This window comes from Pongo pygmaeus, chromosome 21 (assembly GCF_028885625.2).
Source record: "Pongo pygmaeus isolate AG05252 chromosome 21, NHGRI_mPonPyg2-v2.0_pri, whole genome shotgun sequence".
Classification (NCBI taxonomy): Eukaryota; Metazoa; Chordata; class Mammalia; order Primates; family Hominidae; genus Pongo; species Pongo pygmaeus.
This window is the reverse complement of record NC_072394.2, coordinates 50,808-64,641: the sequence shown is the minus strand read 5'-3', so window position 1 is coordinate 64,641 and position 13,834 is coordinate 50,808. Positions and strand designations below refer to the sequence as shown.

The window sequence follows — 13,834 nt, the reverse complement described above, 5'->3', positions numbered from 1 at the left end:
TGCTGAGAAAGGCTGTACAGTGGACTACTCAGGTGCCCTAAGGAGCCAAGCTAAGGCGCTTTGCAGCTTATTCCTTCCCTCACCGAATCTTTCATGTTAGCTGTGCAGCTAAGGTTTGCAGGGGCAGTGGGCAGCAATGTGAGGGATCCCTGAGCTCGGGACTTTTGTTGGGTTCCTTTTCTGTCAATAGCAGTTGCAGAAGTGACAGCCCCGAAGGCTGTCTCACTGCCACTGCGGTGCCTCTGACTGTTTTGAAGTGAATCTGTGTCCATTTTTTTTTTTTTTTTTTGGCCAGGAAAAAGTAGCTGTGCTTTTGCAAAAGAGAAAAGCCATTGTTTTAAGAGAATACATTACTTTTTAGAAAAAGTTTGTACAGGTCCGTAATTTTATAGTGAACAAAAATTTCCTATGTTCTTGCAGTTTGAGAGGTACTGTGTACCAGGCAATGTTTTTCAAATACTTGCTTCCTTCTGTCAGGGTGCAGCCTTTGTAGAATTTGATGTACACCTTTCAAAGGACTTTGTGCCTGTGGTATATCATGATCTTACCTGTTGTTTGACTATGAAAAAGGTACGTTGAAATTTCTTCATTTCAAACTCTTAATGTTAAGTAAAAGGTTTAAAAACTAGGAAGTTTTTTTATATTTTTAATTACTTATTAAATAGAATTGGTTAATTCATTTTCTCGGTGAATTACTGCCAGTCCTTCCCTCTCATGCTCTTGCAACATTGAGACAGTGATGAGATGGGGATACTGCCTTCCTAGAGTAGGATCTCTATTGCTGAATATACTTTATTATGTTACAGAAAAGGGACATTCCAGGTGGTTTCTGTAGCGGTCTGTCTGTGCTACTATATTGAGGCAAGAGAGGAAGATATCACAGTGTTTGTTTTCTAGGATTCCAGCTGTTTCTGCTTCAAGCTTCTTCAATTAACAAGGCTAGTGAGCCACAGTGACAAATTCAAAAAGAGGCTTGGAATTAGACGGTGGAGGGCCTCAGTGAAGAGGTTTAGACTCAAGAACTAGGGGTGTAGGAAATACTTTTTAGCTGAAAAGGGAAATGTTCAAGACTAATGTTTTGGTAGCTGATGAAATAGGAATTTCAGAGAACAGAGACTGCAGGCAGGGCGAGCAGCAATGTGGGCTACAGGAAAGGTAAGCCTGAATTGGAGTAGGGGACCAGAAGAATGGAGAAGAGGGCATAATGGGGGTGGGGGGGGGGGATCCAGAATGAGATTTAAAAACTTATATAGCTTTAAAAAAACTGTAATTGTTTTTGTACAAACATAATCATGATAATGATATAGTCCCTAAACGTCAGTATACTGTGTAACCAAGTGATTTCTCGGGGATTTAGACTCTAAAACTGTGTTGGGTATTAATTTCCAACTGAGTTGATTTAAAGTTAGTCTAGTTGGCTAACATCACTGTACCAGATACTGTCTGTTGTATTAAAGAGTGTGACAAGGACCCTGGCACTACCTGCTGGTGAATTTTAATCAGTTCCTAGGGGTTGGATTATTATGATGTATATATGATGTATAGGAAAGGACCCTTTTGTTTCTGCGAAATGGTATTGGGAGAAGGAAGGAAGAAAGGAAGAAGGAGAGGGGAGGGGAGGAAGGAAGGGAGGAAGGGAGGAAAGGAAGGAGGTGCATCTATTCAGATTACATTAGTAGAGTGACCAAACACATGGAACAGGTTGTTTTAGCCATGGAAGAACATTCATGAAAAGATAAATGAGAAAGAATGAAGTGATAAATTATCTTATTAGCCAAGATTGAGATTAATTGATCTAGCTGCAATTTATTTATTTATTTATTTGAGACCGAGTCTTGCTCTGTCGCCTAGGCTGGAGTGCAGTGGTGTGATCTTGGCTCAACCTCCACCTCCTGGGTTCAAGCGATTCTCCTGCCTCAGCCTCCTAAGTAGCTAGGACTGCAGACTCCTAAGTAGCTGGACCATGCCCAACTAATTTTTGTATTTTTTAGTAGAGACGGGGCTTCACCATGTTGGCCAGGCTGGTCTCAAACTCTTGACCTCAGATGATCCGCCCATCTCAGCCTCCCAAAGTGCCGGGATTACAGATGTGAGCCACTGCACCCGGCCGAGCTACAATTTACTTCTGAAAATCAATGAGAGTTCAAATATTACTAATGCCCCATTTTCACCAGGCTATATCTTGATCTGAAGTTGAACCTGAATGAGTTAACTGAGAAATGAAAGCAATGAACTTTTATACTGAATTTTGATTTTTAAGCTGGTGTTTTTCTTATAAAAACAATTCGTCTTCATTAGAAAAAATATAAGTATTTCAGAAGATTATGGAATGAGAAATAAATCTTTCCTGTTTTTCCTTGTTCTCACTGTCTTACTTTTAATAGTTTCTTGTGTATTCCAGAAAAACTTCATGCATGTACAGGTTCATACCAATGTACATGAATGAATATATATGTGATAGATTTTAGTATATTTGTTGGACAGATGATTTATTGGTGATACCTTAATTCATTTCCTGTAGAAGTGCCTTCAACAGAGTGACACTGATCATTTGACAGACATTAAAACCTAATACAACAGATTTGCTTGTGGGGGAAACATGATAGCTCAGTGCTTAAGTATTATGGTTTATAGCTAATCAGACAATTTTTTCATGACATTTGGTATGTCTGCTGTTTTTAATCAAATGTATAAAAGTCTTCGAAAAGATTAGAAACTTACAGAAATAAATTTTATATAGTACTTTCATATTGATTTCTAGTCATGTAGTATGGATAAGTATCAAAGAAAATGTATAGACAGCATAACAGGAAGTAGGGGAGATGACTGACCTCTGGTTCTATCCTCAGCTGTCTTTAGCACTACAGCTTTCTCCCAGCTGCATTTTCCTTCCAGGTATTCTACACTGCAATAAAAATGAAAGCCAGAATAAGGGCTGGGAGGTGGTGTTAGGTTAGAAGGGCTGTCCTGCATGGGCTCAGTATGGCTACTAACAGTTATTCTCACTGTTGAGTAAATAGAGTTGCTAGGCCTGTCTAGTGTAAGCATTCAGTAATAATTTAGGGCTCACTTTTCTCTTAATTTTCTTTATTCTTTCTTTTTCTTTCTTTCTTTCTTTTTTTAGAAATTTGATGCTGATCCAGTTGAATTATTTGAAATTCCAGTAAAAGAATTAACATTTGACCAACTCCAGTTGTTAAAGGTAGTAATAATAACATGAAATGTAAATTATCCCTTAGCTTTAGGACTATTGTACTTGCTTGTATATGGTTATGTTCTCTTTGCACATGGGGATGACTGTTACATTTAATGTGTAGAGTGTGTGCTTTGGTATTCTGTTCTGTTTGGGAGAAGGGTTCTGTATTGATCCAGCTGTCTTCTCCAACCATTTCCATGGACCCCACTGGTTTTTGTATTTATGAAGGAACGAACTAGACCATAAGTTTTTGTAGGCCATAGTGGCTAGCCCTTCTCATTCATAATCTTTAGGTTGCTTCTGTTCTGCAGTAGCCCTTCTTCATACAATGGTCATTATTTTACGATAGGCCTTTTATGCAATAGTTGGCAAATATATGTTAATTTCCAATACCCTTGAATATTTTTTATCATGTAATTTTACATGGTACCTCTTCCTATCCCTATTAGGAACCTAAATAAATGCATGATTCCCTATTAACAGTTATCTAGTGAAGAATTTTTATATTCTTCCCTAATTGAGTATTTGATCATTGTCTTAAATGTGTATGCACATATAAAGTATATATAGTGGCTAGTGCTTATTCTTATTAAACTGATAGTTCTACATTTTATAGGCTTTTTTATCTTGCTAGTTTTTCAAGATATTTTCTGTTAACCATCTCTTCATAAGCTAAGGCTTCCTTTCTGATTTCATTTTGTTTGTGTGCTTTCTAGCTCACTCATGTGACTGCACTGAAATCTAAGGATCGGAAAGGTATGTACCAATATGGAAACACTGTTTTCCTTTTGTAGTTAGCATTAATAGGATTTTTAAAATCGATTTTAGTACATACTTGATACTTGGTCATTTTTATGAGTATAATACTGGGCCTTCTAAATGTAATTTTATAGTTCGGAAATTAATTTGCATTGGTTTTCTACTAAATATATATCGTGTATAGTAACCATTGCATTGCTTTTCTTAGCTTGATGATCAAAGTGTTAATACCTATCAATCTTTCCAAACATTCTTAACCATTACAAAGTAGAAAGTAAATCAACTATAGAATCTGGCTACAGGGTCAATTTGAACCAACTCTTCATTTACCTGTTATGACCGTGGGCAAGCTTTGTCCTGCCTACCACATCCCTTTATAATTTCACTTCACTTTTCTACTCCCATAGAAATTAATGGCTGTGCCATTCATATGAGGCTTATTGTATTCATTTTAAATCCTTTATTTTCATATATGTCCTGTCTTTTCAACTGGAGTGTTAGCCCATCAGGGGTAGGAAAATGTTTTTATATTCCCAGAGACTGATGGTGCTGTACATATAGTAGGTGTACTATAGATATAGGTGTTTATCTGTAATTGTGATAACCATACAGTTTTAATATCTTTATAAAGATTGTGAAGTGCTTAAGACCAAAGATTATCCCCACCCAGAGCATAAACGTAACTATATAGGCTTATAGATATTTTATGAGTCTTAGTAATAAAATGAATTTTACCTTTAGTTTATTCCACTGGAAAATTATACATGATTTTATCTTTGAATTTGTAATACAGGTTTTGTGTGTGAGTTTTTAAGAAAAACTTGATATTTTAATTTTTTCCACTTTTGGAAAATAATTCTTTTTTTTAGTCTATATTGATTAATTGATAATAACAAAAGCACAGTAGTAGCTATATATTCTCTAATTTGTAGTTTCTGAGCTGATTTTAGTATTTCAAATAGTAGTCTTAGCAAAATCACACAACTCTTAATTCTCTGGAGAAATAGCAAAATCACAGCTTGTGACTACTTTTTAAAGAGTAGTACTTTAGTACAAATTTTATAAGAAAGTAATCACTCTTGAGTCTACAGACTGGTGTCTATTAATCGTTGCAAATCGGTTTTCATGAAGGTTGCTTATTTAGAAAATGGGTTTTTGAGAAGTATCTGTTCATGTCCTTCGCCCACTATCAAAACCACAATGAGATACCATCTCACACCAGTTAGAATGGCAATCATTAAAAAGTCAGGAAACAACAGGTGCTGGAGAGGATGTGGAGAAATAGGAACACTTTTACACTGTTGGTGGGACTGTAAACTAGTTCAACCATTGTGGAAGTCAGTGTGGCGATTCCTCAGGGATCTAGAACTAGAAATACCATTTGACCCAGCCATCCCATTAGTGGGTATATACCCAAAGGACTATAAATCATGCTGCTATAAAGACACATGCACACGTATGTTTATTGTGGCACTGTTCACAATAGCAAAGACTTGGAACCAAGCCAAATGTCCAACAATGATAGACTGGATTAAGAAAATGTGGCACATATACACCATGGAATACTATGCAGCCATAAAAAATGATGAGTTCATGTCCTTTGTAGGGACATGGATGAAATTGGAAATCATCATTCTCAGTAAACTATCGCAAGGACAAAAAACCAAACACCGCATGTTCTCACTCATAGGTGGGAATTGAACAATGAGAACACATGGACACAGGAAGGGGAACATCACACTCTGGGGACTGTTGTGGAGTGGGGGGAGGGGGGAGGGATAGCATTAGGAGATATACCTAATGCTGAATGATGAGTTAATGGGTGCAGCGCACCAGCATGGCACATGTATACATATGTAACTAACCTGCACATTGTGCACGTGTACCCTAAAACTTTAATAAAAATTAAAAAAAGGAAAATGGGTTTTTGATGTTTAATACATACAAGAGCCTTTAAAAATACTGTATATAGGGGCTGGACACAGTGGCTCACTCCTGTAATCCCAGCAGTTTTGGAAGCCGAGTTGGGAGAATTGCTTGAGGCCAGGAGTTCAAGATCAGCCTGAGCAACTAGACCTCATTTCTACAAAAAAATTTTTAAAATGAGCTGGATGTGGTAGTGCATGTCTATGGGCATAGCTACTTGGGAGTCTGAGGCTGGAGGATCAATGCTTGAGCCTGCTTGAGTTTGAGGCTACATTGAGCAATGATCATGCCACTGTGTTCCAGCCTAGATGACAGAGTGAGACCCTACCTCTATAAAAAAAAAAAAAAAAAGGGGATCTCAGAGTTACTTATGCTCTTGTGCTTGCTCATACACACACTCTCTCTTTCTTTCCCTGTTTTTTTTGGCGCTAAGGATTTAAGAAAGCTCTTAGTGATATAGTGGTATGTTATTTACTAAGATTTTGTATTTTAAAATTTCAGAATCTGTGGTCCAGGAGGAAAATTCCTTTTCAGAAAATCAGCCATTTCCTTCTCTTAAGATGGTAAGTTATTGAGGAAAACCAAAGCAAGGCTATCATTAACTTTGTTATATATGAATAATTTACTTTTGTTTCTTAAAAAGGATCCTAAAAAGGCTGTGTTAAAGACAAAGTTAATATGAATTTATCATCATTGGTGCCTTTTAGAGAAGATACTTTGTGTGTTTGTGTGTGTGTGTGTGACAATCCCACTTTGACATCCAGGCTGAGTGCAGTGGCGTGATCAGGGCTCACTGCAGCCTCAACTTCCTTGGCTCAAGTGATCTTCCCATCTCCCTCAGTCTCTCAAGTAGCTGGGACTGCAGGTGTGCACCACCATGCCTGGCTAATTTTTTAATTTTTTTGTAGAGATGGTCTCACCTTGTTGCCCAGGCTGGTCTCAAGGGAATTCAAACCTCTGGACTTAATGCTGTCCCCCAGCCTCAGCCTCCCCAGGGGTTGAGAATACAGGCATGAGCCAACACACCCAGCCAATAAGATTCATTCTTGTGTGGTATACTTGTGCTACTTTTTTTCTTTCCCCAAGACTAACTTCTACTCAAATAAATAAAAATTCCCATCTCAGTATGTTAATTTGGTAAGAGTAGCAAATCCATGTATTTCTGTTTATAAATGGGAAGGAGAGGGCACAGGTATAGGAGTGAGAGAAAGGTGATGATGGGAGAGAAAGTTTTTTTTTTTTTTTTTAACAATATTTTAAACTGTTCCTTAGTTTTGAGAGGGAAGCGAGTTTCTTCAACCAAAGAAAATAAGTGCCTCTCTTACTTAAGATGATATTGAAATTTCAGAATTTCACTCTGAGAAAACAGATCTTCACACAAAACTAGCATGAAGACTTAAAAACTAGATACAATTTAATACAGGAACACCCTTGACAGCATCAGGAAAGCCCACACAGATGCTGAGGAGATGCTGGCTCTGCTTTGTTCCGCCGACTCCAGTTTCTAAATTCTGGTCTTTCTCATTGTCTTTTTCTGTTCATGTCAGGTATAGTAGATTTCTTAGGCAAAAATAGGTAATTTTAGTTTACTATTATGTGGAAATTCTTATTTGGGGAGTGGAGCTTATTAGCTTAATGGGTTTTATGTATATTAGCTACTTGCTAAAACGTGTATATAAATATATATATGATTTAGAAAGGAAAGAAGTGACTATAATGAAGATTTTGTTAAAATATTTAGGTATGTATTTCTTGAGGGGTTCATAAAACAATCTAAATCATTAAAATCTCAGTGGTTAAAGGTAAATTAAGTATTGATTATTCACTCTGCAAAAAGGATGCTGAAAGAGAGTCCCTACAATGAACATTATCCTAGTGCATTTAAAACATCATTTTTGGCCGGACATGGTGGCTCATTCCTGTAATCCCAGCACTTTGGGAGGCCAGGGCAGGCAGACAGTTTAAGCCCAGGAGGTTGAGGCTGCAGTGAGCTGTGATTGTGCCACTGCACTCCAGCCTGGGCAACAGAGAGAGATCCTGTCTCAAAAATAAATAAATAAATAAAATGTAATTTGTATAACTTTTAAGGTACTTATGAAGCCCATCTAAGTAAGATCATTTCTTCTAATTCAATTTTCTAAAATCATTTGTTTTTTAGAAATCTCATGATTCCCAGGAAAAAAAATTTTAAATTGTAATACAGGTTTGACAACCTTTTAGTCAAATAAGTTAAAACATACGCACAAACTCATTTGCTCACTTTGCCATTATAATTCAATCACAAAGAAATTTTGGCCAGGCGTGGTGGCTTACGCCTGTAATCCCAGCACTTTGGGAGGCTGAGGCAGGTGGATCACGAGGTCAGGGGATCGAGATCATCCTGGCTAACATGTGAAACCCTGCCTCTACTAAAAATACAAAAAATTAGCCAGGTGTGGTGGCGGGTGCCTGTAGTCCCAGCTACTCAGGAGGCTGAGGCAGGAGAATGGCGTGAACTCGGGAGGTGGAGCTTGCAGTGAGCCAAGATTGCGCCACTGCACTCCAGCCTGGATGACAGAGCGAGACTCCGTCTCAAAAAAAAAAAAAAGAAATTTTAACGCCAAAATAATACCAAATATAATCTCATTATATAGACACTTTTCTGGCAAATTCGCCTTTTAGCAATCTCAACACTAATATATTGTCCTAGTCTTTCTCATTTTGCATTAGTCCAGCAAAAATATGACAGATGTGTTAAATAAGTCTTTAGATATAGGAGAAAATAAAAAAAGTCCCACACAAAATTGAATACAAACTGTTTTAGATGCTGTACTTTACATGCAGCTGGTTAAGAGTAGACCCAGAGCTAGATGCCAGGTCACCAGACTCCTGGGCTGTGTTCTTACCACTGTATTATTCTGTTTGTATGCGTTTATTTGCTGTTAAAAATTAAATACCATATGTGTTACACATGTTCTTTGATACCTGAAATTTTGAAGTATCTAAAATAATCTGCCGGGCACAGTGGCTCACGCCTGTAATCCCAGCACTTCTGGAGGCCAAGGCAGGTAGATCACCTGAGGTCAGGAGTTTCAGACTGGCCTAGTCAACATGGTGAAACCCATCTCTACTAAAATACAAAAAATTAGCCAGGCGTGGTGGCAGGCACCTGTAATCCCAGCTACTCGGGAGGCTGAGGCAGGAGAATTGCTTGAACCCTGGAGGTGGAGGTTGCAGTGAACTGAGATTGTGCCACTGTGCTCCAGTCTGGGTGACAGAGTGAGACTATGCCTCAAAAATAATAATAAAACATAATCTCTGTCAAATTCATTTTGCCCTGAGCATATTTATGTATATGTCTGGCCTTCATGTTTGTTTAAGACTGAACAAGTCCATTCTTTGGAGGTTACTAACCAAGTTTCATATTTTCAATGTCATTTTCTAGTTAAGACTGCCAAAATAATCTGATGGCAAAGTGTCTAGATAATTTAGTTTAGATACACTGATAGCATTTGTCATTTATATAAATTATAACTTTTTTGTTTTATGAGCTGCAGCATAATCTTTTCATTTGGGGATACATCTTTTCAGGAAGTTATGGTATTTGTTTAGCATCATCACCTTTAAAACAATCTAAAAATCATGGATTTTCATAGATTTTAGGCAAGTAGATTGACATCCCCAAATGCAATGTAGAATACATGACAAATGTCTTGAATTCATGATGTTGCCTATTGTGTTAGAGTTCACTTTGGATGTTTACTAGTAATGGCGAAAAGGATTTGAGGTTAAGGACCATCTTTGTGTTGGTCAGTTATCACAGACGGTGCCTGAGACTCCTGCTTTTGCTGCTTAATTTCTTTTGACCTTATTTAACATAATCATCTACCAGGTTGTCACTTTGAGTATGAGAAAATATGTTTGTGCATTATGCACAAAACATTTTATTGCTACTAATGATAAATTCTTATTTTTAGTAATAATTCTATTTTTTTGTTTTCTTATTCTGCTATCCATCTCATCAAAAACAAAATTTACCACCAACAAACAAAACTGTAGGTTTTAGAGTCTTTGCCAGAAGATGTAGGGTTTAACATTGAAATAAAATGGATCTGCCAACAAAGGGTAAGTAATTCTCTATGCAGCATATTCTGTACTCTCTATGCCCTTTCTAAAAAATTCTTTCATTTCTATCTTTGTATTTTAATGGAATAAGCTAAATTGAAATCTCATTGTGGCGTCCTCCATCAAGCACAATGCTTATTGGACCCTTTAAATAAAACATATCTTGCATTCATGCTAGTATGTGAGTATTTCAAATTAATGATGAATATTGTAGAAATTTCAGTTTACATGTGTCTTGTGTGAACAATATGATGGTTTTGGGGAGATACTTATAAAGTGGACAGTCACATCTCTTGGATTTAGTTTTTACTTTCTTATTTCCCATATAAGAATATGTTTTAAATAATTTTCTAAGCAGTTTTCTGTTGTTAACAGTAGCTAGTAATAATTACTCAGGAAAAAAAATTTCTGCAGTTGTTTTAAATCACTTACAAATTTAGTCATTTTTTTGTTCAACAAATATTTTTTGAAAAGCTGCTATGACCAGGCATTTTCCAAGTGCTCGGGACAAGTAGTCCACAAAAGAGAATAAGGCCTTGTCTTCCTGGGACTTATATTTCAGTTGTGGAAAACAATTAGCTAACTATTGAATATATCAGAGAGAATATGTGCAGATTGATGGGATGCATTGCAAGGGGCTTGGGGTAGTAGAGTGTGGGGCGTTGAAAGTAGTTAATTCAGATGTCATGATTGGGCATTGAGCAATACCCTTGAATTTGTTTTGGTCAGAATAATCTGTAATTGCCCTCAAATTATGCTGTTTGTGACAAGCTGGTCCTCATTAATGTAGTGAATTCTCGACTAAGGTTTCCCTAATAATGTGATTTTTAGTTTTCTGAGCTTCTAGAATTATTTCAGTGACTAATACTTAAAACATTTAACATTTGAATGTCAATAGAGCTGGCTTGGTGTCTTGGCTATATTTATTGAGTTACTTTAATTAATTTTTGGTTACTTGATATGCCCAAGACCCGAAGAATGAGACTTTTAAACTGGTAATTAATAATTAGTAGGGACATTTTATTAATTTGTTAGCAGATGATGTGTCTTATAATTTATGGAAATAAAGTCATAGCAGACTGCAAAATTCTAGAGTTTTAGCTTTTATTTTAACTTTGTTAATGCAAAAGTGTATTGATAATATAGTTAATAGTTACTTGCTTTCTGTATGAGAGTCTCTATGTCTGAATTATGACCTGTGTCATCACTAAATAGCTTTGTGATCTTGGGCAGATCACTTAATCTTTTCAGGTTTCATCATCTATAAAATAATAGTTGGACTAGATGCTGTCAGGGGTTTTATCATCATAGCTTGCAAGAATAAAAACAGAGTTTCTAGCACTGATTTTAGGATGTGCAGTGACTTTTATTTTGCTTTCTCTTTCACTAGGATGGAATGTGGGATGGTAACTTATCAACATATTTTGACATGAATCTGTTTTTGGATATAATTTTAAAAACTGTTTTAGAAAATTCTGGGAAGAGGAGAATAGTGTTTTCTTCATTTGATGCAGATATTTGCACAATGTGAGTAATACTCTGTGTTTTTTCCTGTACTCTTAGAATGTGTCTAGCACTTAAGGCACCATTCTGGAGGTGGGGTAGTTGTCCAGCTTTCCCCCATGATCTGTCCTCTGAAATCACGTCGGTTGTGTGTATCCTCATGCCCTTTCTTCACTGCTTGCTAGGGTGCCTACTACTTCTGTGAAGTCCACACCTACTAGGTCTAGAGTCTTACACCCTTTATTTTACAGGCAGGTCATATACTCCTTACCATATTGTAAGCTCCCTAGGGATTTATCACTGCCGATATCTGAGAATATTTTAGCTCTTGTATAGAAAAATTTTAAATTCGTATTTATCTTTTATTTAAAAAAAATTGTTTTTGAGACAGGATCTCACTCTGTCACCTAGGCTGCAGTGGTGCGATGATGACACTGCAGCCCTGACCTCTTGGACACAAGCAGTCTTCCTGCCTTGGCCTCTTGAGTAGCTGGGACTGCACGTGCGTGCCATTAAGACTGGCTAATTTTGTATTTTTTTTGTAGAAATGAGGTCTCCTCCTGTTTCACAGGCTGGTGTCAAACTCTTAGGCTCAAGTGACGTTTCTGCCTTGGCTTTCCAAAGTGTTTGGATTACAGGCATGAGCCACTGCACTGTACCTGGCCTGAAAAGGCAACACATGTTAATGGTGGTTTTAGCTGAGAAATGGGAATATGTTTCTTTGTTTCCTTTCTTTCTTTCTTTTAATCTATTTATTTATTTGAAACAGAGTCTTGGTCTGTTGCCCAGGCTGGAGTGCAGTGGTGTGATCTCAGCTCACTGCAACCTCTGCCTTCAGGGTTCAAGTGATCTTGTGCCCCAGCCTCCTCAGTAGCTGGGATTACAGGCCTATGCATGATACTCGGCTAATTTTTGTATTTTTAGTAGAGACGGGGTTTCGCCATGTTGTCCAGGCTGGTCTTGAACTCATGACCGCAAGTGCTTTGCCCACCTTGGCCTCCCAAAGTGTTGGGATTACAGGTGTGAGCCACCATGCCTGGCCTCGTTTGTTTTCTTTATACGTTCAGTGTTTTCTAAAATTCCAAAAAGGAATATTACAGTTACCCCCATTGAAAGGTATTTTTTAAATTGTTTCTTTTCAGGGTTCGGCAAAAGCAGAACAAATATCCCATACTATTTTTAACTCAAGGAAAATCTGAGATTTATCCCGAACTCATGGACCTCAGATCTCGGACAACCCCCATTGCAATGAGCTTTGCACAGTTTGAAAATCTACTGGTAAGTTATGTTTGAATTTTTATCTTTTTAATTTTCTATTTTCTATTTTAGAGTAGTAGTAAAGATTTCATATTACTTTACCCATCTAATGTTAATGTTTTGACTAAACTGTAGCAAACAAGTGGCTCTACTTAAAAGCGAGGATATTAGATCTCAGGATGAAAAACAAATTAAGTACAAAATTTGTTATAGGCATACATTAAATTTTTTAGTTTAACTTTCTGAATAGATTTTATGAATAATCTAAAAATGTTTAGACTGTATGCCTTTTAAAAATATTATTCCCATTTTACAGATGAATGTAAACTTGTTTTGATAGAGCATTCCATTAGTACATTTTTTGACTGCACATTCAATATGTATGTTTATACATTATGTATATATTAATATATTGTGAATATATTTATGTATGAAGTGTCCATTAAAAATAATAAGATAAAATTATTGGAAGAAAAAAATCTGACATTTTATTTTCCCGCCTACTATACTTTGGAGAGCACTGATTTAGAGTGTGAGCATTTAGCTTTGCAGTTAATGTTTTCTTTTTCATGCACAACTAATTTTTCTTCTTCTAGGGGATAAATGTACATACTGAAGACTTGCTCAGAAACCCATCCTATATTCAAGAGGCAAAAGCTAAGGGACTAGTCATATTCTGCTGGGGTGATGATACCAATGATCCTGAAAACAGAAGGAAATTGAAGGAACTTGGAGTTAATGGTCTAATTTACGATAGGTATTTGTTTTTCATGAAAAATTTTCATGGAATTTAGAAGTATAGATTTCATCTTATGAAATTATAAATAAAATTAAACTTAGTTAAGTTAAAATTCTGCAGTTCAGCCTGAGGTTATCTTGACATTTGCCTGTGGGTGTTTTCAAAGTTTGAAGGAGAGCAGAATCACTTGGGAAGCTTGTTAAGGATTCAAATGACTGGGCCCTAACTCAGATATATATACTAAATCATCCTGGGGGTGAGGGTGACTGCCAGCCCTTAGACCTCTTCTCTGTCTATACCGACTCTCTCATTCCTCTTGTCCAATTCTGTGGCTTTTCATAACTTTCTGT

General features: G+C 36.8%; 1 protein-coding gene across 5 annotated transcripts in view; it reads left to right on the top strand.

Annotated features, from left to right (window-relative positions):
• Positions 1-13,834, top strand: part of GPCPD1 (glycerophosphocholine phosphodiesterase 1) — a 65,266-nt gene that overhangs the window by 40,241 nt on the left and 11,191 nt on the right. For 4 of the 5 annotated variants that reach the window (XM_054467090.2, XM_063659310.1, XM_063659309.1 and 1 more), the window contains 8 exons: positions 478-570; positions 3,125-3,202; positions 3,913-3,952; positions 6,383-6,444; positions 9,920-9,985; positions 11,376-11,512; positions 12,631-12,766; positions 13,342-13,502. In XM_054467090.2, the coding sequence (XP_054323065.1) occupies positions 478-570; positions 3,125-3,202; positions 3,913-3,952; positions 6,383-6,444; positions 9,920-9,985; positions 11,376-11,512; positions 12,631-12,766; positions 13,342-13,502 (773 nt within the window). The remainder of the gene's footprint in view (positions 1-477; positions 571-3,124; positions 3,203-3,912; positions 3,953-6,382; positions 6,445-9,919; positions 9,986-11,375; positions 11,513-12,630; positions 12,767-13,341; positions 13,503-13,834) is intronic. The other variant, XM_054467091.2, reaches the window with a different exon arrangement.